This window comes from Anopheles funestus, chromosome 3RL (assembly GCF_943734845.2).
Source record: "Anopheles funestus chromosome 3RL, idAnoFuneDA-416_04, whole genome shotgun sequence".
NCBI classification, from domain to species: domain Eukaryota; kingdom Metazoa; phylum Arthropoda; class Insecta; order Diptera; family Culicidae; genus Anopheles; species Anopheles funestus.
The window spans coordinates 42,910,406-42,937,757 of record NC_064599.1 but is presented as its reverse complement, the minus strand read 5'-3'; the positions used below and the strand labels follow the sequence as shown (position 1 = coordinate 42,937,757).

General features: G+C 38.6%; 1 protein-coding gene across 3 annotated transcripts; it reads left to right on the top strand.

Annotated features, from left to right (window-relative positions):
- The first annotated feature begins 9 nt into the window (after positions 1 to 9).
- LOC125769180 (uncharacterized) lies at positions 10 to 27,352 on the top strand. 3 transcript variants are annotated; one of them, XM_049437735.1, is made up of 9 exons: positions 10 to 252; positions 999 to 1,210; positions 7,392 to 7,766; positions 7,882 to 8,019; positions 11,555 to 11,695; positions 14,383 to 14,533; positions 18,390 to 18,689; positions 19,361 to 19,774; positions 21,803 to 27,352. In XM_049437735.1, exons 3-9 carry the CDS (start codon positions 7,562 to 7,564, stop codon positions 22,767 to 22,769), a joined length of 2,316 nt encoding a protein of 771 aa, XP_049293692.1. In that variant the 5' UTR covers positions 10 to 252; positions 999 to 1,210; positions 7,392 to 7,561; the 3' UTR covers positions 22,770 to 27,352. The 3 variants fall into 3 exon arrangements, with proteins under 3 accessions (XP_049293692.1, XP_049293693.1, XP_049293691.1); XM_049437736.1 differs by having other exon boundaries at positions 10 to 300; XM_049437734.1 differs by having other exon boundaries at positions 10 to 438.

Genomic DNA, 27,352 nt, shown 5'->3' with positions numbered 1-27,352 from the left:
GAGCCACTGAGAGCCTACATCTAGGCGTACAGGGATGCTGCCAGCTCTCGCAGCTTCCTCGTGTTATCAGGATGCTACTCTCTCCGCTCTTGAACAATACCTAAGTCCGACACCTGAAAAGCCTCGCTAGAGCTAAAGTTATCAGTTGTCTTTGCCGTAGCTCAGTTATCAATCTCGGACGGTCGCGAGCGGTTCCCAAGTGTATCGGAAAACGTTGTCCATCCGTTTCGGCACACTATCAAACTTTAATAAGTAATAGTTTACACACTAGAGTTGTGTGATGGTGTACGATCTGAAAATGTAAAAAACAAATCATTGCTATCAATCCAATATGCGGAAACACGCTACACCATTCCATTTCGATAGGTTTTGTGTGAATTTATGATTCCGAATAAGTGCAAATTTGTTTCCAGCAGCCCACATCAACAATCCCCGGGGGTGATTTATCGCTATTAATAGGTGTAATGCTTCGAGCTTTCCATTCCCTAATCACTCAGCATGAAGCATGATGCAAATGGAATAAGAATAATGGTTTCAACAACACAATCTTTTCTTTGTGTGCGATATATATGTGTGTGTGTATATGAATATGTATAGGTGATGTGTACACGATTTATAGTGAAATAATAATTTACTTCATACGAATTTTGAGTAGCTTTGGTTTAGTTTTGGGTATGAGAAATATTAATATAACAAAGTGAATAAAAATAAGTGTGAATTCGAATGTGTTAAATGTTCCCTTTTTTTCACCAAGTGAAAATATTTAATTGCAATTAAAAAAAAGCATACTTCCAGGTCTTTAAGCAAGATCGCATCTCGAATTGTGCAGCGCTGCTTTAATAAAGCTATTCCAGTGTATAGTGCAAATAGAAAGCAATCCAAAGCTAACAGAAGAGGATTAAATTTATCCCTTTTCGGAGTGATCATTGATAATGTGTTTTAGCTTATTGAAAAGAAGTTAATATTTTTTTCTGAATTTTTGTGTGTTTTTTCATTAGATTATAAAAAAAACATAAGTGCTGTACATAGTAGCTATTCGGTGTAATTTATTTTATTATGAGTACAATAAACGTGAAGTGAAATAATGTAAGCAATAAGAGGATGGGTTAAGTTAAGTAATTACGAAGCATAATTAAAAGCGTGTGAACGCTTAATATAGTGCAACGCAGTGAAAATTAATAGGGAAAATTTACTGCACCTTACCGAAAAGGTAAGTCTGAATATACTTTTTCCCTCCATTTCCCCACATGATTTGCATTGGTTTTAATTACAACGAACTAACTTTTAAGTTCATACATCAAACGTCAGGGCAAAACCACTCAAACCGCAAACATCGTGGCGCTATTTTTTATCACGCAGTTTACATTACGCGTTTACACAAACACGTTGCCCTTCCTGAAGGAGGCAAAAAAAATCTATATTTAAGACATTTCCAGCATCCATCATTACGTTTCCCGGGGTTCATTATGTCGCGCATTTTGCGCTCAAATAATTTCACCAGACACAGTTGAGTTCAACAGAAAATGTTAACTTTGTTCAGGTGGGTGCAATTTGGAGCGAAAAAGGAAAATGAAGAGAGGAAAAATACGAAACCAAAACGACACGCGCTATACGCATACACACAGAAATGGTGTAGACAACGGTGAACAACGCTGAGAAAAGGCGAAGGGAAGGAAAGATGAAAAATCCGTTACAGACCAAACCGACCGCCCCGGGGGCCATGCTCTTCATCAGCATGGTCTGAGGAGTTTCTGGCTGGCAACGGGAGTAAACCGTACGGCTACAGCATCCCTGAAAGTGACACCTGACTGTACTCTGTGCCTGTGTCGAGTACTGGTGAAAGTGGGTTATATTTTCTGTTGTTCTTTTTTTCTGCTACCTTTTTTTCTCAACGTCAGTTTTTTTCTCTATTATTACAATTTCTGTCCCATAGGAGTATACTGCAATGACAAACCTGGGAAAGGACGGTGCGCTTTTTTGTGTATGATTAAACAGAAAGTTTCGGTTTGTTCTGTGCTTCACAATTGTTAAACAAGTTATTATGAAGTTGATCCATTCGAGAATTAAACATAAAACAAATATGTGTTCTACCAACATCTTACACCGAGATTAAAGCTAAAAGGTGTAATATTTATTCTATTTCCTTCCCGTTCTGTTACCGTACTAACTCAATTACCGTTTATCTGCCAATTTCATTTTATGACCTTTCAACGTCGAAACGTTGTAGCCATAAAATGTGGGTGAGGTTAGATGCACCCTACTAGCTCTTAAAAGAAGATCACTGATCAAATCAATGTTCCATCCCTGGGGGTGTGAAAGTGAAACTCCTTCACACACACACACACACACACGCACTCACAAACACGATATCATCCGACTAATTGAACGGTCGACCGAACAGCACACGGTTAGAGCCTGTACGATATGGCCAAATGCTTTACGACAATCGTCGTGTATAAACCATTCAATCCTCGGGAGATTGTCATCGAGCCCACCCCGGGATGTTTCCACCATTTTATCTTCAAGAGATGACCTTTTCTGCGATTGCGGTGACGTCCTGTGAATTCCTCTTGTTTGTCTCTCCCCGTGAGAGGTCGGAGGGTAACGTATTCAGGCATTTGATTTGGTTTATAGGACAGTAGCCAAACGCCAAACATTCATGGTTGTTGGTTGCACGAAGGTACGAACCGTCACGTGTTCCTGTTTTCGAGAGCAGTTCGTCCTCGGAGTGGTTGATTTTTTAAAGCTTACTGGAATTTTGCTACTGAGGAGGGTAATTTATTTTCATTTTCATCGTATTGCATTAAACTATGTTTTTTACTGCAATCCAGTTGGAGAAGACCATGCCGCTAAATTCGACGTTGGGATAATTTCAGTACATTATTTTTTTATGATTAGGTACCTTTAAGCTTAATATTCTATATCAAAATGTAGTTAAGTTTCAGATATAAAAACCAAAAAAAAAACTCTTCAACATTAGGATACAACTCACAATAGTTGGAAGATATGCCGATTAGTAAACGTGTAACTTCCCAAAAATCCCAGAAAAAAATTAATAATAAACATGCTTTAAAGAAAAAATAAATTGCGATCTATGTTTGTATTCTTCACACTTTCATTTAAAAATTTGCATAATATTTTGCCTTTTTATTAGATTTAAATGAGCACATATTATTTGAATGTAGGTGAATGGAGAAGTAAGCTGCTTGTTTTTTTTATTCGTTTGGCGAAAATTGAAGCAGTACACTGGAGCAGCTCCAGTGTACTAGGTACTAACTCCAGTTAGTACCTAGTACTATTGCTTTGGATTAAATATGAATTTAAAATTAATTCAGAATTCTGAATGGACTGTGCTCTTGAAAGTAAATCCATACACATCGTTTCCTTTTCCTCTTGTATTATCAAGCCATGTATTCCGGGTAAGCTAGTATAAACAATTATCAGCTCCTAGTTTATATATAGTTCCATTTAAATTACTTCCTTTTGCCATGATTAAACAAACGTTTTACATTTCAAATTTATCTGCAACATCAACCATCACCTTTTTCACACCCGAATTGTGGTGTACTGTTTTATCCAAAAAATCATGAAATCCAGCATCACACTGCGTGGAAAGCGTGCGATGTAAACGGTACGCCCGGGACCCCCATCCTAACGCCTTGCCGTTTGAGTTTTCTCCCAAACCATTGTGCTCATTATCGCCCCATTATCTCTATTGCTCCATTAGCGTACGCTCCGTGGGGCTAATTTTCACCTTTCGACTTTACCATCTAATCCACGCTGCAAAACTTCCCACCCAGTGGGACACCCAGCACCCAGGCATGAGTTGGGCAGGCACGACCACATTTAGTTGCAATTAATATTTTATACCTTCATGCTAAGCTGTCTACGGGCGTGTCCCGTGTTTCATCGGTACGGAGAACATCTTTGCAACTTTAAAAACTGTTATAGTTTAATTAATTCCACCCAGAGTCCCGTATCAAATGGCAGTGATTCAACCGATTTATTGTGGTTTTTGTGAGATTTAATATTCTGCCAGGATAAAGCAGGGAGGTGAATTGAATCGTATTGTAATGAAAAGCTTACCACACCAAACGCAATATGCCATTTCGTGAGACCACCGATGAAATCGGAATCTATCGGCGTGTTCTACATCTTTCCTCGCTGAGCAAATGTTTTTTTTATGGTTTTTGGTATTCGAAATGCGTACAAATTTCATCTTCAAATCATTGACTTTTAACAGTATATTGAGGCGATTGCCCTTCAGTTTCTTAAGAGCTACTTATCGTTGCTTTGAAAACAAAATCCTCTGTCACACGCGCTCGTTGGCGTGATAAGAATATTTAAACAGAAAAGCTCCGAGATTACAAATGCGTTTCACTTTCTTCATATTCTGGTTTAGTGTAAGTGCAGACACGTTTAACAGCTAATATATTGTGTCAATAGTAGATATTTAAAGCTTTGGTCAATTGTTTCAAATAAAAAGAAGCTTAAATATTGCTCCCCTAATGCATATAAATAAACAGTTTCTTTTCTATATTCTCTGTCTTGTTTCATGATATTGAGCATTCTACAAAAATATTTTTTCCTTAGAAACAGAAATCAATGTGGTGTATCGTGTTTGCGGTACAAAACAAAAAACCAAAAATTACGTTGCAGAACTTATTTCCCTTTTGTTGGTCCCACACCAATCATAGCATTGTATTAACATTCAAATTTCATTCAAACCATAGCAGAATGTCACAAACCCACAAATGGGAAAACATTCTGCGAAGGATCCCAAAATGGAAAATGGACATTTTTCATGTTATTTTTGTGTTGTTTGTTTTGGTTTTGCCAAAAAAGGTCGCCCTTTCTAGCTTCTGCTTAGGAGCTGTTGGGAAAGATAAACTGTTTTAAACCATTTTGCCAAACTGAACCTTGGTAATGGAATATTATTGCATAACTGTTGTAAATCAAAGAACAGAAATTGATTGCTTTTTTACGTTTAAATTAATAACATAAACAACCAAATTAATTTTTCGCTTGCTGTATTGTATACAACCATAGCATTAATATAAATCACTTCACGCTTACCCTTCGGTACACAGCTCGATTAAGCCATCAGCTACGAAAATCTCGGCTATTCGATATCCGCACGATGATTGTAAACATCTAAATCTCATCCCTGTTGCTCGTTGGAAACCCCAAAAACCAACCTACATAACTCGGGACGGTTATGAGCGATACGAATTTTTACGGAAGGTTTTCAATTGATGTGGCACCTCGAATGACCAGCGTGTAGTCATCGTTGCGGTACGGACACCATCCTACCAAAGTAATATACAGTACTGAGGGGAAGAAAGGCTGGTCGTGGCAGTGTGGGTGGCTTGCTTGTTTGTGGTTGAACGTTTGCTGCGATAGCGGTCAAAGTGATAAACTTTTCCCATTTTCCGCACGGGTAGAATATTCATGAGAAGCAGATTTTGGATTCGCACCAAAACAGCCACAGCTGACTGGTGGTTCAATTGCGTTTGGGTATCATTTTAAATCGGTGCAGTTGTTGTTTATTTGTTACATCGAACCGTGTAGTTTTTTTTGTTTCTAATTAATTCTTTTTTTTCGTAATTCCATGTAGAAACAACCTTTCAGCAGCTCATTCTGAGTTAATGTTTTCGCTCATATGTTTTTTTTTTGTATTTTTGCCAGTAAAAGGCCGGCACAATCATCCAATTACCAAATATTTCCTTTTTTATTTACTAGAAGAGTACCTCATTTACCGTCATTACACCCTTTCAAGAATGTAATATAAAAATATTGGATATATCAATTAGATAATTGTTAACTTACAATTAAAATTAAACATAAAAATATTCCAGTGTTGACATATATTTTTCTCATGCTGTCACAGCATTCAACCCAATAAAAGTTGTTTTACGGTTATGTTGAAACAGTACCAATAGCTTGGAATGAAAAAAAGGACTATTCAATATTACAGTTTCAAATTTTTTTTACATAGAATTAAACCTGTGCTGTTTTGAATTTCCAAAATTAATTGTTTCGTCAATATTTTCATTAGTTAAAATTCAATTCGAATGGAACTAGGGAAAGGGCTCTATATATATTTTTTTAGTATATTCAAAAAGTCATAAAAAGAAAGCATTGTTCTTTCGACCACAAAATTATTTGAATATATTTTAATTGAAATTGAAATTATATAAATTGGCCCACAATATCTCGATCGGGTGTAGTGGAATCAATCTGGGAATGTAGAGATGTTGAGCACCACTCCATTTGATTCTCCATCGCCACTGGTTTGGATTGATGCTTTTGAACGTGGATATTCAGTTTGGTCAAATATTCCTTGACCATTTGACTGCTTACACTGACATTTTTGCCGAAGGTGACTTTCACCTTCCAAGTAGGTGTCCATATTACTTTCCATCAGCCGTGGAACTTCTGTTGAATTCTCCATTCACCTAAAATGGGCGAACAGACAGGAAAAGTCTTGAACTTTTCTTCTTCTTTCTTTTGTGGCAACCCAACCTCAAGAAGTCTTGGCCCATAACATAGTCAGTGCTGCGTATGGTGAAACGATCCGGATGAGATTTGATACCCGATCCTGTTGGATAAAGTCCATATACACCACCGGACCGTCTCGGTCCATACGATGGAATCCCTTTTGTAAAAGTGCCGATAGAGTCTAAGTGAGCCAATATGGCCGAAGTTTCCAGGTTCCGATGGAGCAGGCAATACGTTGGGACTAGCTCGGAATCCTAAAGTATGAGTTGGCGCGAACCGCAGACACAGTCCCACCGATTTCGAGGAAATGCGTGCAATACTTGTGATTAGAAACGTCTAGGTTCGTACCTATCTAATAATAGGTGGTAATTGTTTTGCTGAAATGGTTCAATTTATAACATATGTTATGCGCCTAAAGGTAGATAATAGAAAAGCATTTATAGCAGATAGCTGTGTAGTATTAGTGAGTTAGCACATCGTAGGATTTATGACCAGATCGTAGTAGTGAGAAGAGCAGGATCGGAATTGTAATAAAAAGAGTCTAAGCTGAACACCCGTGCCGAGCAGTTCACTTTGTGTATGAGCTACGAACAACATAAATACCTACTCCCTTTTTCTCTTATACATCGCCTAAGTAGCAAAATTTCATACATTAACAACTGCTTTTTCAGAATACATAATTTTGATCGAAAACGAAAGCTCTCTTTACGCACATACACCTTTAATCCATTCTGCGTGTGTAATTTTTTTTCTTGCGGAACACAATTTCCGCACGCCTATTAGTGCTATATTATTATTCTACTTCATGTAGCAAACTAAATAGCATCCACAGGAAGCATAGTTTCCGTTTCAATAGCTAATGATCTACACATACTTTCTCTCGTTCACAGCATCCAGTGATAAATCATCGGTCGTAGATTACGATTCGCTCTTCGCCCGGTGAATGTCAGTACGCGCACTAATGTACCGGGCGTCTCTAGTACGTTTCCGGCGGTGGTGTTGGTAAGGACACGAATTAGCGCGACAGAAACTCAGGCGCCACCTTGGCCTTGGCTATGCTATGCACGCTCGTGGCGGTTCACAATGGCAGAGTCGTCGCAAAGCATCACTCGGACCGCTCCGACGGGCCCATCCGGCTTCCGGTGCGACATGGAACGTGCAGGTGGTACGGGGGAAAATGACTTCCCGCTGCCTGTGGCACGCCTGTCGCGCCCTCGTACTTGGTATGGTGCTAATGTTCGTTGGCGGTGGAATGGCCACCGTAGGTAAGTAGCCTGTCAGTGTGCGCACTTTTTTTTGTCCGTTGCTAACCGTACCATACCGATCCTTTATCCTATGTTTGATTTGTACCTTTTTTTTGTTTGTTCCTTGATCCAACAGGATACTACGCAAACAACTTTCCCTCGCTGTCGGACGTGCGGAGCAATAGCACGTCGACAATACGCGTTAAAAACGAACATCGAGGATTACACCTGAACAATCTGTCCTACGTCGGACCCATCATTATGGGCGTGGGAGGTAAGCATGACTTAAAAAGCTCACTATCACTTATCTGAAACAAGCGTACATGATGGAACGATAACCAACATATCCATATAAGGACATTAAGAAGGAAGTTACACAGGATTGCGAATAGCAATTGTTTGCTAATGATTAAGTTTTTAACCCATTACTTAATCTATAAAATAGGAAATAATAAGTAATTGTTTTTTATTTACACACATCGATTGCCGCATAATGTGAAATTTAGAATAAGGGACAATTATTTGATATTTTATCACACTATATTCAAACGTTCTTCTTCTTGGCTTAACGATCTTACAGGTCATGCCAGACATTTCCGGCTTACTATACATATTTTTAACACTTAGCCGAGTAGTCAGTCCTTGCTACGGGGGAACGGTCCAGATGGGATTTGATGCCCCATCCTGTCGTGTGGACCGACGCCGTATACCACATATACTACCGGGCTGCCCCAAAAAGTTCCATTTGCAAAATCTTATTTCGTCAATAATATCCGCTTAACATTTAAATTCTACTCAGCAGTAATTTCGTTGCGCACGTTCCAAATAAACCACTTTGCCATCATACGATACGATACGCCTTCATATGTTAGGTAACACATCTTTTCGATGATTAATGCCATTGAGGGTACAGAATGTAGAAAGAACGGTTCACAATCAACGAGCCAAGTTTTCCGTCTTAACAATTTCTCAATGCAAAACGGTACGACAGCCAGCGCGAACCGGCAAGAAATATTCATGTTTAATGAAGTGATGACTGCACGAACAGGCTGTGTGTCTTGGGTCCGATTCAGGGTGCCATCACCACCATGGAAGGCATCGCATTGATGAGGTTTACATGAAGAAGGATCACACACTTTGCATCCTTTTGGCAAACCAACGCCGGTAGTGTGAAATTTCTCTTGATGGTTTTATCAAAGGAAAACATATATTTTCGGTGTTGATGATGATTCTGTTTGGACAGCCGAATATATAGCTAGTCATCGTTTGTTACTCTGTACCCAAGATAGAACCGTTCTGCCAAAAACATGCATTATGCTACGGTACGCAGTGCGGAACAAGGAGCACAGTTTGTATGATTAAATTTATGGTTATGTATATTTTATTGGATGAGACTATTTTAAAGCTACCAGCGTACAATGATGCTGAGTTTAAAATGTTTTAAATCGGGTAATACATCTCATTTTATAACATTGTTGTAACGGTTCCTAAGAATTCATTAAAAATTCGTTTTTACGAATTGGCTTACATTTTTGAGGCCTTTTTTAGACTAATTTTTATATTAATTTTATTTTAGTTTAAACTAACTAATTCCACAAAACATTTGAATGGTAAAGAATGAAAAACTGTTGCAGTTGAGTAGAAGTTTATAAATCTAATTCTATTAAAATAATTTCATACCTTTTTCACGCACATTATGCTTATCATTTAACAAATCGTCGTTCGTGTGAAAACAATTAATAATCATCACCAATTAAAGGCTATATTTGCATATGTGCCCAACATCCAGTCGGTTCATTTTTTAGAATTCCTTTTACTTCCCTTCTAATTCCATCGAATCATCGTTGAAAGCTTTATCAGACAAACGCTCCGTCTGATCCACTTCAGTTTGGCTGCAAACATATTCTGCACATACACACACAAACAACACAGACAACAAGGAGCTTCCTCTTCCCCTTTGCGTGTGTTATTTCAAGTTTTGGCCCCAAACAAGATAACGATACCAAGCAAATCCAAACCGAATGCCAGCAGGCATTCTCACACCATTTAGGATGAGATGAAAATTCCACTTCACGATCCTTTTCACCACGGGGTACCTTCTCCAAAAATGGTAAGAGGAAAAAAATTGAAAGCGTGTTTTTCGTTTGACAGAAAAAAAGCATGAAGCGCATGGTATTGAATGGAAAATAATATGTTTGAATTGAACGTATCCGTCTTTTGCATTCGAGCCGGTGCTATCTTATTTATCAGGATTATGAAAGGCAAAGAGAGGAAGAGAGAAAGTTAGACAGATACATGTGATATCGTACACTGTTTAACATATTTCGATTTTTTTTATCAAGCTCTATTTACGGTCAAGTATGAGCAGAAAAAAATCCTAGTATGACAAACGTATGCAAATTGGTTCCACTTGTCATCTGTATCTGTCAATCTACGAAGGTTAAATTCCGTGGGAATGGAAACTGTGAACGATCGACAGCGGCATCTTTGGGATGTGATAAATTCATCGACAAGTGAAAAATTATGCTCTATTGTTGCCAAAAATTTGCATTTTAGTGTAGCACGCTTGTACTTATTTTCCAATTTGTGATCAAGAAAATGTCAAGCTTTATTCCTATGAGATATGTTTTGATATTCTCTAAATATATGAATTAAAACACACGTTCTATGAAACAATTATTGGTAAACAAAAGGTTTCTGGATAATTTTCGGCCACCCTTTTGATTATTGTTATAAATGTATAGTTATGTCCAGTCGTCGCAACACCGTACAATCATACGTGCGATCCTTTACTGGTGTGCGTTCAGATCGGTATCAGCATTCGAACGACCAACAAGGATTGTTAATAAAAGCTGTATATACTTAACCGTATATTCAAAAATTAATTTTTGAGTTATGAGAGATTATGTTATGCATTTTTTAAAAAACGTTAAAATATTCATTTGTTACCATCACAATGACCACCATCCAATCACATGAAATAGAATATCGCATAATTAAATTGTTACCCTTCCGTAACAATTAAATAAATCCCTTCCGTAGCACAACATAAAACATAGTACAAACATAGATAAATGAAAGCTTATCAAGCATTGAAACTTTTGACATTGAATTCCATAAGCTGTTCTCTGTTCAGTACAAACATCATGTCAGTCATGTGTTCACTGACGCGCCAACCCAGTGCTTATCTAAATGATACATGCATCTAGCCCGCAAGTAAACCCATCAAGCGAAAAAACATGTTTCATGTTCACTCGTTACACATTCGCTTGTCTGGTTAGGTTTACTAATTGTGCGTTCTTTTTACATCTCGCTGATTTTGTTGTCATCTCACAAGTAACATTTTTCCGTCCTACTGGCCCCATGCAACACGCTGGGATAGATTTAAATGGTTTTACTTCTTTTGCTACAAGCCTTTTTTTGTTTCGTTCTTGCGAAACTTCTCGAATGGCTGTTTTCGGGCGAAAAAGATATGGCCATGACCTCGAACAAAACTCTACAAAAACAAATCCCAACCTTTAAAGAAACCTGATAGGATATGGAGGACGGGAAAAGTACGAATATAAAATTTCGACTGACAAATGGAAAAGATGTGTCAGACATTTAAACGCAATTGAATTGTTAATGCGCAAACTGTAGCAAGCGAGAGTGTTGCGTGTTCCGTATAAGCTCTTCATGCTTTTCATGCTAGAAAGGGCAAGTGAAAGTATAGCTAGAAGATACATTTAAAATTAGAACAACAGTCATCCGTGTAGCGTAAAATATTTCTTTTAAAATCGCTCTTTGTTTCCTTATGCTACTTTTTACAGGTTTCATCGTGGTGGCCTCTTGTGTCATGACCTTCGAGGCACGAGACTCAGCGGCAAAGGTAGTCCCGGCAAGGTTCAAGCTGAATGCCCAAGGATCCGCCCGCAATCCTAGTCGCAACAATAATTCTCGTCGTTCCACAGGTGAGTAGATATAGCAGGTGCACCGATTGCTTAATTTGCAGCTGTCGAAAAATCGCGAAATGTATCATTTTAAGTAGGGTGAGATTATGACGAGGGCACAATATCCTCATCATCTTGAGAAGGGTTCAAGAGAAACCAATCAAACGTCATTGCAAAAGGTTCACCTTTTCGTGAGCAGGTGTCTTTCTTTGATGGAGCTGTTCTTATCTATTTGCACTGAAACACTGTAGCGAGAATATCCTTAGGGAGCAATATGTAGATGTTCTTATGCAAAGTATTTGTTTTCTCGCATTAGCACAGTGATCAGTTTGATATATGTATGTTTTTATTGCTAATTGACACATTTTGGACGCCTATTTTGTATGTCTACTTTTGTATGAATTCTAGTTTCCATTTTGATAAAATAAAACTACTCTTTTTAGTAGTTATTACTCCTTAATACTACTATTACTTCAATTTTTGTTCACTATGTTTTGTTTATAATTACATTGTTTTTAATTTATGTTTGGTTTGTCAAAAGTGATATCAAATAGCCATAGTTGGGAAAGGAAATTACCTACGAATGGAGACGCCTAGTACTTGAAGTAAAAGGAATACCCAGAATGCTTTGATGGGTCAATCATTTATTACGTAACGCAAAAATTGATAGTTTTTGGCTATCTTTGATAGCCAGTAGCCAGTATCAGTAGTTGGATAGGATCTTCTGCGTACGGGAGTGCCAACCGAACGGAATTAAGCACCACAGCCATCGTGTAAAGGTTCACCATCTATGAGCCAAAACATATGTTAACTTATCATTCCTTAGAGAATGATCTAATCATTCCTTAAAGAATCGTTGAATGAATGATAAGTATCTCATGATTCTTTAAAGATACACGAATCTATGAAGATTCATTCAATCTTTGAGGATATCTTTAATATTTTGAGAATCGACTCATGATTTGAATGATTCTTCACTGGAAATTTTTATGGACAGCACAGCATCAACCGCAATGAGTTTCTATATTGGATTTTGTTTAACAGAATAAAGAATATGAAATATAAAATGTTTTTTAATGTAACATGATTGTTTATCTCATAGCTACTTACTAAAACTTTTTAAAATAAATACAAAATTATAATGATCATTTATGATCACTCGATATCAGGAACCAGAACCAGGACCCATCATGTCTATATTCGGTCCATATGCGACAGTCAATAGACGGTACTCTTTTTTAACTTTTATTAATCGGCAATTCTCCAACATGATATCCATACAAACATCTCAAAACGGCAAATGTGTTTTCCATATACGATCCAGACTATCGTTGATAAAATATACTGCTGATAGGATTACCATTGATGAAATAACCTCAAGTTCACTGTTATTGTAAGTGTTGGTATACCAGTTCATAATACGAAAACCGGTGAGCACATGATCAACATTCTTGAAGAAGCAAACCATACATATCTCGAAAGAAAAAGTTGCTCCCCTCGTATAAGTAAACGATTCAGAACTGTTCAGAATTCATTATTACTCCAAGCTCAATTGTGCTCAAAGTGCTGACCAGTTTTTTGAATCGATTCAAAACTGACACAGCTGTCGAAACATTTTTTTTTTAAATGAACCACATGTTCAGCTATTTTATATTTCATACGGATACTTTATCACCTTTTTTAACTATTTAATTATTGAAGAGCTTTTATATCATTCTACAATAATTCAAACCATCGTTTTCACCCATTCAGTCCATCCTCAGGAATAATAAATTTATCTCATTAAAGATCACTTCTACTGTTTGCCATTTATTTGTTCTTGCCGTTTGCTGCTTTCTTCCTGTACTCATAATCTTTATGTCAATGCATCTTGAACATCAAAGTAAAAAAAAATACCAATTTCTATGCAACACTCTCGCACCATCGTGCCATCTTTTCTCAATTAAAGTTTTCTTGTTTGTGGCACAGTTACTGCTGTGCAGCCAAAACTTCTTCCCACACCAACCGAAATGAGATAAAGTGTTCTCATTACGTTCGCGTGTTCGCACTATCACGCACCAGTAAGGAATAAAGCAAAATACGGTCGGTTGCATCGTCGGATTACGACTATAGTGCGTCCTCAAAAACTCCATGATGTCCCTGTCCTCACGATTCCACAGATGGTGAGCAGCAACGCACTTAACGAGAAAGTTAGGCAATATAAGTTCTTCTTTTTCTTATGTGCAGCACAGAGTATGACTTCTAGACACTACCGATTTGCATGGAAATTTTTTTATTTAACTTGTTAGCAAAGTTTGACTTTTTCTTACTCAATGAGGATGCAATGGTTTGTGTATTATAATATCTCGAATAGTCGAATTTAACCCAAATGCAAAATGATGAACATTGTTGGTTAATCGCGCTCTTCTTCTTGTGTGGCAATACAACCTCAACAGGTCTTGGCCTGAAATTTCTGGCATTCCTTGACTTAGTTTACCCGTAGCAACGTAGTCAGTCCTCTGTCTTCGGCAATCGAGTTATTACATGTTAAATATTTCATTTATTGCAGCCTGTATTCGTCGTTGAAAGATACACCAACGTGTTAAGATAGTTTCATAACGCTGTTGTCGGAAGAAATTTCCTTCCAAGCATGTCCGTAGGAAAGTTTCACCCAGTCACAGCATCTAACTACCCTTGTGCATGTTCTGTTTCTTTATTCCTAATTTCAGGTGTCTCGAACGGTCCGACAGCAATCATGGGATCGCAGACTGCTCGCTGGGAGCAGCACTTGGGCGTCTTTCGAACTTCGCCTGCCACGGAACAGGTCCCTGACCGCAAAGCACTTACGGCAGCACTCGTACACTTCTCCAAAGCCTTAGGGTAGGTAACTGGGCGGTTCGCTGTTCGTACTGATAAGAGTCCTTACGCAATGATGAACACTCATAATGCATGCACTATTCTGAACTATTTTCAATGTACATGAAATAGTGTTACGTGCATGTTAATTGCAATATTAACTTACCACGATACATATTGTGCATTTTTATAGTTTTCTAATTTTTTTATTTCATAAGTCATGGTCATGTTAGCACGCAAATATGTAATGTCAAATACTAAAGCTTAGAGGCAACCGGCAGTCCTCCGATCATGTTAAATGAAAAATTGGCTGTTCTAGGTGAACTATGCACCAGCATCTGCTTTCGTATGGTGATTTGCATAGTGGTACTTGTCGGTGTTCCTCTTCAAAAAGTCAAACCACGTCCGTGACGTACATTTATGCGAATGGGATGCGCATAATATCCAAATAACTACATCCCATCATGCTATGCCACGGGCTATCAGTGTGGTTGACTTGGTTGTCTGGATGACTGGATGCAAATTGGGGAAATAACTGCATCTCGTGAAGGGCCCTAGATAGGATCACACAATGATCAAACAAGTATTCTGTACTATGACATGGCTGATTGAGACTTTCATTCAACCTAAGAACGTTGTTCAGAATTTTTAAAGCATTATAACATATTTGTTTGTACGTTTCTGAGTTTATCTGCTCTCTTGACAATTCCAAATACTTATATAAAATAGTGAGTAGACCACATAACTTTGAAACTCCTGCTACTTCTTTCGTAAAAGAAAATATCCAATTTATCCAACAAGCAGCTTTATAGGCAACTATGACATCAAACATATACTTGCTTATGAATTTGCCTTATCTAAAGCTATATTCATCAAAGGCAATGAAAAAAGAAATCTTCTTACAGATGATACCTTTCAACCATCTGTTCATGTATCGATTACGGTGATTCTGTGGCCCGTCGAATTACCTTCGATGTGGATGAATTTTCCCAAAAACCTAACGCAAGATAAACTTCGTTCAATACCGTACGAAAGATGGGGCTATTTTTGGACGCAAATCGATACTACTTTCATCCCGGCGTGTAAAGAGATTGATGCAAGTGTCTTGCTGCCAAACGAACGCACCGCACCGGTAATGGAATAGCCGATCGTCCTACACGGGTTTTAGCATACGCAGATATTTGTGCCTTGCTTTCCAGCACAACCTTGAAGCTTTATCGACGGAAGGAAACAACGACAAATCGAAAAACGAACTCACCTGTATCTTAATCGTTTGTAATTAGTTTTTCTTTGAGTTATTGTAGGTTTGCGTAGTTTATAGTTAGCTAAATTGGAAACGTTTCTAATCGTTTGAAGGATGATGGATTTTTCTTTGTCATTAAATAGAGATGAATGTTTGAAAATATTAGTACACAAAATTGAGTAGAATCATAATCGCACCACAGTCACCAAAATCATTACCTTATCTATTACATTATCATCAACACGATGTCCTAGTTTCTAGGGTCCCCTGAGAGATTTGACACGGATGCTTGCAATATAGCGTGCAAACATGAAAATAATTTGTTGGATGTTTACCGACCTTACTATTCTTTGTCCATGTTCTCTTCCTACCCCTGGTGTGGGTAGCCATCAACAGAAAAAAGCACCTATCGTCCATCTCAGTTCAGTTTTGTACAAATGACAAGAAATCACAACATTTCGCTTTACGTTCAACTAAGCTTACCGATTCCTTTTCACACTTAATGCTAAAACTAAGTGAAGAATCGGTGTTCCAGTTTCGTTTCTGTGGCATCCAATAGCTACATCTATGAGTTGAACCGTGTGACCACAGCCATTGCAGCAGTACATTGCGACAGACGCTCACCATAATGGGGCCGCTTGCTTGCCATCAACTGCCAATTGATGCCATGCCATGTAATTTGTGTTGCATGGACAACAGCAAGGCAGGGAGTAACGTTAAAAGGAGTTTGCCATACTTGGTGTAATAATTTCACTGTGTTTCTTAACGGTTTGGAGAGCTTGCTACCACCCGGTCAGTGCCAACTTCCTTGACTGTGACTTCCGTGCCCGTCGACAATGGGGCGCTGGCGACAATGAAATCAGGTTACGGCGCTACTTTTCCTTTGTGACCATCCTCGGTTGGAAGGATGGTTCAGTCTGGTCTGTGTGCTTGCGAAGAAAACTTTGTTTCTTGTTATGCGAGAGGATTACTGGAAAGCCAATCAAAAGGATGTTTGGTGAAGCAGTTTAGCAACGTGCGATAATGTTTTGTCGTTTTATGTGTAGAAATAATGTTTCTTTTATTGGATAGAGCTGTTATCAAAAGGTTTTTAAATATGTTGTTCTTCTTGTTTGGTTTGTTATTGCTGCTTATCTATGATTATTTATTTGTTGTATTACTATCATCTACGATAGCTAGTCTTTTCTAAAATAATTTAATTCGTTGTTTAATAATTAAACTAACTTTTTTTTCAAAAGTACAAAAATATATTATAGAGAATTGAAATTGAGAAAAACAATACATTTTTCATGCTTTCTGTAATCGCGTTACAACTCCCTAGGATACAATTCTTTTTGAATACAATTTATGGCGTGTAAGGAAGAACAATCAAATTACAATGTTGCACGAAATTAAACCATTCCTTCCTACATGGTTTTGTTCTCGAAAGCAAGCACCTTCTGGGGACAGTTGCTTCCGCTTTTTGGTGTTAATTAAATTTCTTCGACTTACATATGGTATACCATACAGTGTATGGCGTAAAACGATGGTGAAAGGATGGTTAGTGTGTGTGTGTGTGTCTTACATTCATGACCATAGTAGCAGCAAACAATTCCAATTGCATGGGAACCGGATGATTTCATTAGATCTTTCCAACGACCGAGCTTCTGGGGAGATGTTCATTTCTGCATTATTTATCAACATCTTCACAACAATCAACACAAAAGCATACTCCCAGATGCATCGTATTTTTTTCGACATCAATTAAAGTGCACAATAAACGTCTGCTGCATGTAAACCGAACCATGGCGATCAAATAGAGCGTTTGTTTGAGCAGCACACATGTTAAATGGATATAGCCATTTGTGGGGTTGAATATTTGATTGCATTGGTTAAGCAACGAAAATGTGTTGTAGTCAAGAATTGCTTTACATAAGTATACATTCAGGTAAGATAGGCTTCTCTACTGAGTTTCGCTACAGCTTTTGGAAATATTATTTTTCTATAGTAATATATTTTTGGAAGGAATGTTCGTAAATAAATCTTTAATAACTATTGTTTCTGTTTTGATTGCTGTGAAATAGTCCTCATAAATAAAATTAAAATATATTCATAAGTATTTGAACCGGTAGAAAATTTACTAGCAAACGTCTGTTTGTAATATAAAATGTATGATTTATTTGTGATAACATAAAGTAAAGCACTTCTATGCAAATAGAAAACTCCGCTCCTTAAATCCTCTGTCGACTTACAGAAGGTGAATTATGTCAGCTAATCATAATGATAATAATATTGCGGGATGCAATAACAAAATAAGCGTGCTTTGGCCACCCGATACTATTTTAACACTCGCACGTATTACCGACACGACAGTTGGCGCTCGCAAAAAAAACGTAACCATTTATCATAAAACACTCGAGGCGGGCCCATCGACGCCATCACCGTCGTTGGCATTAGACAGATAAGGACGAACCGCAAGACACGGGCAAATAAACCCCCTGAAAGGATATACTATCCGTTGAGCCGTTATGATGAATCGTTTTACTCGTTACGAGCCGACACCGACCGACAGAAAGCGACCTGTATTAGGGGTGTTTCTTATGGTTCGCACTTTGTTTCATCAACAATTCTTCTCTTTTCTTTCTCCCGACATTGTAGGACACCAAAAACGTCACCCCATCGGCGGCCGAGTGAGAGCCAAAGTCGGCGGGTATCACGAAGCGGATCGGTGCCCAATTTGTACGCCGAAAAGCTGAGCGTTCCCTTGCTTGCCTCCGGCTCACCCGCCAACATCCGGTCCGGCGCGAGTGGCCATCATCGGCACCATCGGGGTTCGCGGGTTAGCAGTATGGTACAACGTTCAACGCGAGACCCAGCTGGCACTGGGCTGCTGCATCCGGGGATGCTTCAATTTCACCGACACGCCCTTTCGGTAGATGAACCAGAACCGTTGGCAAGGTAAGGCGATGAAATGAAATACTTTGTGAAAGAAAAAGTCACAATGGTTGAATGGAAGATGTTTTGAAGTTTTTGAGGCGAATATCCGTTTGCGTGCTTTTTGTGGAATTAATGTTTAATTAGATGAAACTTTCAGACTGTCAAGTGCTAATAATACTTTAAATATTTTATCGCCAAACAAACCGATTTGCACTACAGTTTTTTTAATATTTTGGTGCGATATGTGAGTAGTTTTTTTGTTTTTTTAAGAAATGAATTTTGTGTATGAATTTTATCATATTGCAATTATTATCAAAATCTTTTTGTGGGAAAGCTTACACAAAAAGCATAATCGATTGTTTATAATTCATGACCGCACAACTCGTCCTTGTTTTAAGAGCGTATAATTTATTATTGAATCTTGTGACTATTTTGTTTTTTTTTAGAATATAATTAAAAGGTGAAAAAACTGAATGTAATAGAACAAACGTTAATTTGGCATTGATTGGAATTTGAATACCGTTCGACAACAAAAAGAACTCATGAAAGATTGCAGAATTCAATAAGACTCCACAATTACTAATGGCGCACTGTACGCAAACAAAATCGCTGACTCGTCACTAGAAAATGCAATCAACTTACCATCTCAACCATTTCCATTTTGTTTCCTCTTTTCGATCACCCACGACTAGGACACTCAATCAAGCTGGTTCGAATGGTTCAGTGCAATATGGGTACGGCGGTGAGATCGTACCCGTGCACAAGTTACGCGATCGCAACAAACGTTCGGACACCGCCCGACGGCACGTTCTGTCGCGCCAGACCAAAATCGAAAAGGACGAATCGCTTGGCAGCCCCAAACATGGCCACATCAGCCGACGTGCCTCCACCGTATCCAACACGTCCGTCTCCTCGAAACTCAACCGTGGCAGCCGACGTGCCTCCACCATCTCCAAAACACCAAGCGTCGATTCGCGTGGGGCAGCATCCACAATCGAAATCAACAGCCCGGACCGGTCGCTGTTGCTTGGTTTGACGCCACCGAGAAAGGGCACGACGACTGCGTTTGGTCCCATTTCGACACCGTCGGTCGAGAAGGAGTGCCGGTAGGTGGTGGTATTATTTATATGGCTGTAGCACGTGTCTGCCGTGCTGTAGTCCCATTTTGTCGTATATTGCTTTTTTGTGGTATTTTAAGTTTATTTTTACTGCCCATATACACACCCATTGGATATGGGTTCAATAGTTTAGGTGGTTTCACTGTATCTATTTATACGTATTATTTTTTTTGCATTCAGAATGCTTTGAATTTATATATTCATAGCTTCCGGTATGTTAAAATCATATCTTTCCTCGTAATGGTAAAACTTGCTGAAATCGAGCACATTTTAATGATAACGAATTTAAATGGTTTGTTCATCTTCATCTGGTGGTCATTAAAGAAGAACAGTAGTAGTTTCGATTAAATGTAGCCTTAAGATTGCACTTTACTTTACACTTCATTTTTTTTTACTTTGAATTCAAACTTTTGTGAATTTTCGCGCATTATTTCGTACTCTTTTGCCATTGCAATCCATATTGTCCTGAGCGATGGTAAAGAAATATGACAAAAAATTGTACGCTAAATTCAAGTACATCTTACTTTCATATTTTGTATTGAAAAAGTTTCCTATTCAAGATTTAAATGTATGAAATCTGATTCGTTCAATGTATAGATGTCGCTTCTTTCTTGCTATTTTTTTATCTATCTCTATCGCTTCTAACAATTTGCGAAGACGAAGACCATTTTCGACAATCATCTGGGAACAAAGACAAAATACGTGGAATACGGTTTAAAGACTGTAAGCCAAATTGATGCAGATGTAATATTACCTGCTTTAAATTCTTCAAATTTAAATTTAACTTTTATTCACACAAATATTCCATTTGTCCAAAACCTTAAATTCGACATCAAAAATTATTTTAAGCAGTAATTTGTTTGATGACAGCAAACAACATAAAAACAATTGTTATAAATGTACATTGATGTCTTCTATAAATTATCCTGTTTGGTAAAAGTATATCCAAAATGTCGCTCAGAAAGAAAATTGTATTTCGAGGCCAATTCCCTTACTCAAATTATCGAAAATAATAGAACGTTAACCATCAAACATGCATGATGCTAATCATAGGTCATCGTTATCCACGGATCTAAAAGAACAACCACCTTCCATCATCTGTTGAACAGTACAACCAACATTCAAATTTAACCCTCCATCACACCGTTTCCGTCACACTTCTTCTTCGTTTTCGAAAACAAAGAGTTTCTACTTACAATTTCCAACCAACCACTTGCAAACAACCCTACCGGGAGAACAAAGTTCAATGTCTCCGAAACGGTGGGTTAGTATTTTTTCTTTTGAAGCGTATCGATTTCAAACCTGACATTTATGTTTCGTCCCATTCCAGCCTGTTCTCCTTATTTTTGTTTCGTTTTGGCACGCATCTCTTTTCCTATCCTTCTCTAGCACATTATTGCGTATTGTTCAGCATTCCAGCACCCAGCCAAAGACAAACAAAGCCTGAAATCGAGTTTCGTAGTTGAGTGACCCGGAATTTTCGTTTTCTCTATGGTGCCCTTAGTAACGTTTTTTGTATTCCTTTTTCTTTCCGTAGTAAATGGTTTTGTAAGGTTTTTTTTTGGTTGGTCACGACTTGCTAACATTATATGTAGAGTGGTAGCAAAATCACTTTCAGATTTATATTGCTTCCTGCCAGCACAAAAAAACGGTGAATACCATAGCAACGGAAGGATCGCAACGAAAGCACCCCTGAAGGAAGCACCACCAGAAACACAACAACGCAACAGGATTGACAGGAGTGAAGTTCATTTTTCTCGTGCCTTCGACTGCGTTAACCATTGCCGGACCATTCGGGTGGCCGGTTTGTTTCACTTCACCCACGACACGACACGCTAAATTCCGTTCCGTCACGCAACAATGCTAATGACCGAATTATTATTACTCTTTGGTGCGCTCTTTGTTTTACTCTCGTACCGCTCTTAGCACTTCCTGCTGTTCTTTTATTTGAGTGAACTTTACATCGAAAAGTGAATAATCATCTTTTTGTTTCTGTCCTTCATTTTTCTACCCCAGGAGCCAGCTGTCAATTTGCTCCGAACCGGCAGCGATCAGTCAGCGCAATCTTTCCTGTCAATCGAGCTTGGAACCGTGCGTACCAGAGGAGGAAAGCTCTCCCGAGTGTGAGCACGCGGGTGAAGAGGGCAATAATAACACTGGCGGGGAGCAGCAGAACAAGAAAAACCAACCCTCTCCAACGTCCACGGAGCCTCTTTCCGTAGCAAATCCACCCCTGAGACCGGACACACTTGTACTTGCAGCGAAGGGAGCGGATAAACCCGAAGAACTTCGGGATCGACATCAATCGAACCGACAGATGCCTCTTTATCGTAGCAACTCGAGCAAAAGCTTCCGCAAACCGAAACCAAAGGTTGCGAGCAAAAAGCTTAGCAACGAGTACGACCAGATCTACGTAATTAGCGCCAGTGGTTCGGGTGGAGTGGCAACCAACGGGGGGGCCGCGAGCGGAAATGCGACCGGAAACAATCGTTATCCCAATTTCCAGACGCGTACAGCCGAGGACGACCATTACGATTCGATCGAGGTCATACATGAACGGCGCAGTAAAAATTTCAGCAAATTCTCCAGCAGTGTGGGTCCACAGGATGATGCTGGCGATAGAAGCAACGGAACGGCATACCTGGGTGCTTCCGGTTCGATAGAGGGCGAATACCGGAAAATGGGTTCGAACGTGATTAGTGTCGTGGCGGATATATCGCCAGCACCCGTAAGCAATATAGCTGGCGTGGAACTTCCGCAGCAAGAGCCCCCCGCTAAGGATGCACCAGAAAGGACGAGCAGCTGCAGTATCAGTCGGACAGGCAAGCAGGATGAGTGCATCGATGAAAGGAAAACCATTACAAACACCAACACCATCGAGCAGTCGATGGAAGAGAAGCAAAAGCAACATAACAACCACTCAGTGTTAGCGCAACCGTTAGAAGATGCTGCGCTGAAGGACGAGAGAAAAGACTCACAATAGAGCCAATGGCAATAGTCTTTGGTCGTTGCTTGCGGTTGACCGGTGGGTCGAATCCTAAACGAAGTCTAGCTCTTAACGGACTTGCAACCGATGGGGAACGAGTCAAGATGGATGTTAAAGACGATGTGTGCGAATTTGCTCGATGAGTGTTGAAAAGTAGCTTGCAACATCAGTTAGCAGCTTTTCGCTACCTTATCCGTTTCGTTGGAGAGAGAGAACGGAAAAAAGTGGGAAAAAATGTTTATTTCTGTCGAATGCAGTTGCCGCACCGTAGGGAGTTGATGATGTCCTGCCGTGTGCCCGATAGAGTCAATTGCATCATGGGAAGCTTTGTGGGAAGTACATGGGAAAAACGTTGTCCTATAGGGTACTATGTTTGTAAGAGACAGAAAAGCATGATCGCGAGATACGTTGCCTAGAGCGATTTTAAGTCCATAGTTGTTGTTTTTTTTCAAATTTTGGTAATGGTTATCCAGGCAATGGGTTTTTTTTCTTTTGGCACATGAAGCGGTAGAGTTAACAGAAAAGATGGTGCAATTTTTGGATTACGACACGATAAAGGATGTGCTTGGAATTTCAATGGGTGGTGGTTCTGGAACGTTTTCTCGATTAGAAATACATCAAAAGAAAATTGTTCAAACTAATCTTACTCATACTCTTTGAAATAGTAACCAAAAAACAACAATTCACCCGACAACCGGCCAAACCTCAACGTTATTCGATTCTTGCTTAACAATTCTACTTTCCGTGTTTAATTCAACGTCAGTTCTTGTTTATATTTTTTTTGTCAGATCTCGTTAAATTTATTATAATTCAAAATATCCATCATCTGCTAGTTGACATTATTTTTTTTAGATACTTATTATAAAAAACTTAAAGGATTGGAATGCGAAGCTTTTAACTTTCTACAAATTAAAAAATCCATTCCGATGCGTGCAAGACTAAATTTAAAAGAGTTTTTTTTTCAGCATTTGGTTACTGTTCTCTTGAATGGATTTCTGAAATACAGTTTAATACATAAATTGAACATCAAGATTAAAAATGCTGACCGTTTGTTCAACTAAACTGCTGGAGGATGATTTGTTATGACAATGTGATTTAACATGTCTAAAATTCTCCCGTTTTGTTGATCTTCATAGAAGTAAACGCCAGTAGCAATGATTAGAAGCGACTGAATTTACTGAATTCGTATAAAAGCTTAAAGCAAACATTATTTTAGTTGTGTGAAACAATATGTTCATTTCTACAATCAATATTATTATTCGAAATTGAAAAAATGTCCAAGCAACGTTAACGGTACCAAAGAAAAACTCTACATCTGTTGTAATCCATACTGTGGCAATACAAGTGCTACATCTCATCACAAACACGAACATTCGTGAACTGTAATCACTAACATCACGCTTGACATGGTGCCAATGACGAGGGTGTTTCGTGATAGCAAAACCTTTGGAAAGTTTCGGACAGTTTCCTTTGTTACATTAGAACATCCATCATATGTGAACATATCTTGGTTTAGTTGTGTCTTGTGTTCGGTGAGGAAAAGCTCCAAGATTTTGTTCTAGACGGTTCAAATGCTGACCATGCTGCTCTACTGATGGGAAACGATTTTGGCCACGATTTATGTGTGGGAAACAACTAGAACCGCAAAACCAACTCACTCGCTATCTACCGTTCGTATCCGAAAGCATGCATTAGTTTGGATAGTTCGGTCAAATCGAGGTCAAGCTATCGTGCTTTTTATATCACACACATCTTTACAGAACAATCTTTGTACTTTTCATCATCACCGTTGCTACCGTCTATATGCGGGACGTGTGTTTGTGACCCAGGGAAAAAAGCGTTAGTGAAACGACAAAACTAATGATATTGTCTGCATTGGTCTGACAAAAAAAACCTATGAGGCAAAAGTTTTAATATGTTCCGCTGGGACAGATCAGTCGTACGTGAAACTTCTTGGTATGTTGTATTATACGGGACGGCTTAGCCTAACTTTATAACCACCGAGGTTAACCGTACGGTAAGTGAGTTAATTTGTGCGGTAAAAGCAACAGCCACCCATCATCGTTTGTTTTCACAGGGAAGCTACACTAAGGGATGATATTTTAATGTGAAGAAACGGCATCACAGTTTTCGGTAATTTTTTATTGTTTGTGCAATTTTTTTTAATTTCTATTTAACTTATGTCTTATCGATATTTTATTATATATTATTTAATATATTTTTTTATATTTATTATATTAAAAGAAGTGTAACGATAAAATAAGAATTTAATTTGCACTTTCTAGCAGGTGCACATACCACAGTAAATTATTCGAATCTAAAGAAACGGCAATTGTACCAACAAGCATTTATATTGATAGCTTTCTCTTCTAGCTTCTTTTACAAACTGTATCATTCCGTTGCTCCTTTTTGCAGTAACAAAAAACTCCAACAGAAAAAAAAACACAACAAACCCAAACAAAACTTCACTTCAAAGCTATCGAGCCAGAACCGATACGATTGGGTAAAAATGGTAGCATGAAGTGTAATCGAAATTGCTATCTCTAGCCAACCGACGGTTACCCATACCGTGCCGGATCGAACCGTCGACAGCTACACAAGGTCTCAACACGCTTACACAGTCGAGTTGTGAACGATAAAAATGAAACAAAACGGAAAAAGAAGGGAAAAAAACTCGATAAACTCAATATCTAACGAATGTTTACGCTCAACACAAGCAGCTATAACAGGAAAAGAGGGAAAAAGCTTACATCCACTACGAAAGGCAACGAAATCAGGTGGAGGTCAATCGTGAGCCAATGCCAAACAGCGCAGCAGGTTTCTAAAAACAAAGCCCAAAAAAAATTACAAAAACCAAAGCTTTCGAAGAAAAATTTGCGGTAAAAAGGGAGAAAAACTTTCGTATGGGTCGTGTGCGTGTGCAAATTGGGTAAGGCATAAACTAACCACACCACACTTTTTAAGTTTGTTGAAGAAGTTTTTTTTATCGTAAAACGGAAAATCCTTCACACACTGAGGAGCATTTCCTCGCAGGCTTGTTTTAGGATAAATTCCGGTAAGTCAAAATAAGGATATAATCACATGACGACGCGCCTCTCGTTGATGGTTTGATGGTGAGTTGTGGCAAAGTGTGTGCGAGAATTGATTATGTAGTAGTAAACTCGATGTGCACGTAATTTTACTTCGTTTAAGTGAATGTTGTTTTTCATTTGTTTATCTTTTTTTTTTCTTGAACTCACAACCACCACTCATAGTCATAAGTAGCGAGGATAAAGGAGGATAAAATTTAATAAGATCGTTAACTTCTAATGTATAGAAATGTGCACACTTGCCTTCTGCGTGTCTTCTTTGTCCTGGCGAAAAAGAGAACGTTTTAGAAACTTCTTTCGTTCGATGTTACACTGTAAGCTAGTTTGCGAGAGTTAGTATTGGATATTTACAAAAACAAATTGTAAACGGTTTTGAGGAGCACAGGAAGGTAATAATAACTTTTAAAGAGTTGCTCAAAATGGCTGCAGGAAACGACACGATAAAAAAAACACGGATCAAAAGCACAGGCAAAGCGAGCGTTGAAAAAAAAAAAAAATATTTACAACCGGTTTACGGGTTGACATCAGTTACCATAGCCTACTACTGTCTATCTAGCCTAACACACTAGAAAATATGCATTGAAGGAGCTTTCGAAACACAGCGGTCTATTAGAAACAGCTGCACGAAATGAATCACTTACCATCCCATTTTCCTTCACCTTTCCGTCACGGATCAAAACCGATCAATCACAGAAAACTCCTTCGCCTCTGTAACACATTGCAAACAAATCCATAACACACAGACACACACAAACCATACTTACACCGAAGACGCTCGGAAAACACGAAACCGAAATACGTGAGAGCGTAGCTGGATGTCTATTTATTGGATAGCGTACTACAAAACGGTAGCCAAAATCTATGTGCCAAAAAATAACGGAATTGTGCGCCGAGCGGATAGTAAAACACGGAATGGTACACTGAGCAGGGTAGAAAACAAATCCAATGTTGAGTGGAAAATCAAATTAACTCCCCTGCGTAGCCAACAGAGCTTCAAGTATATGTTGTTTGTTACGAGCTTTCCGACCGTGGTTCGGCAAACGTTTGCGTGTGGTCATGCAGTTGGGTGTGGATTAGTTAACGTAACACACGCAGAGCTGGAAACTTGAAGCAAAGAATAAAAGCTTTCTGTGGATGTTTTTTGTTTGACATTCACAGAATTTATTTTGATTTTATCTTCTTATGATAATTTAACATACACATTGTGTAAGCTATCTTAGTTTCTTTTAAAACATTCCATAAAAAAGACTTAATTTTCCAGCTCTGTATGTACGGCTATTAGCTTAGAGCATAAAGAAAAGAAAAAACACACACACACACACACGCGAAGCAACGACCAGAGCAGCATACGGAGCAATTGTTAAACGTAATCGTTATACTCCCGGCACTGTTCTAGCGTTTGTATACGGAAAACTGATAATGATTACTTACAAAGATGGAGATCATCTGTTGCCTATGGAAAAAACAGTAAATAAATGTGGTTTTGATGTA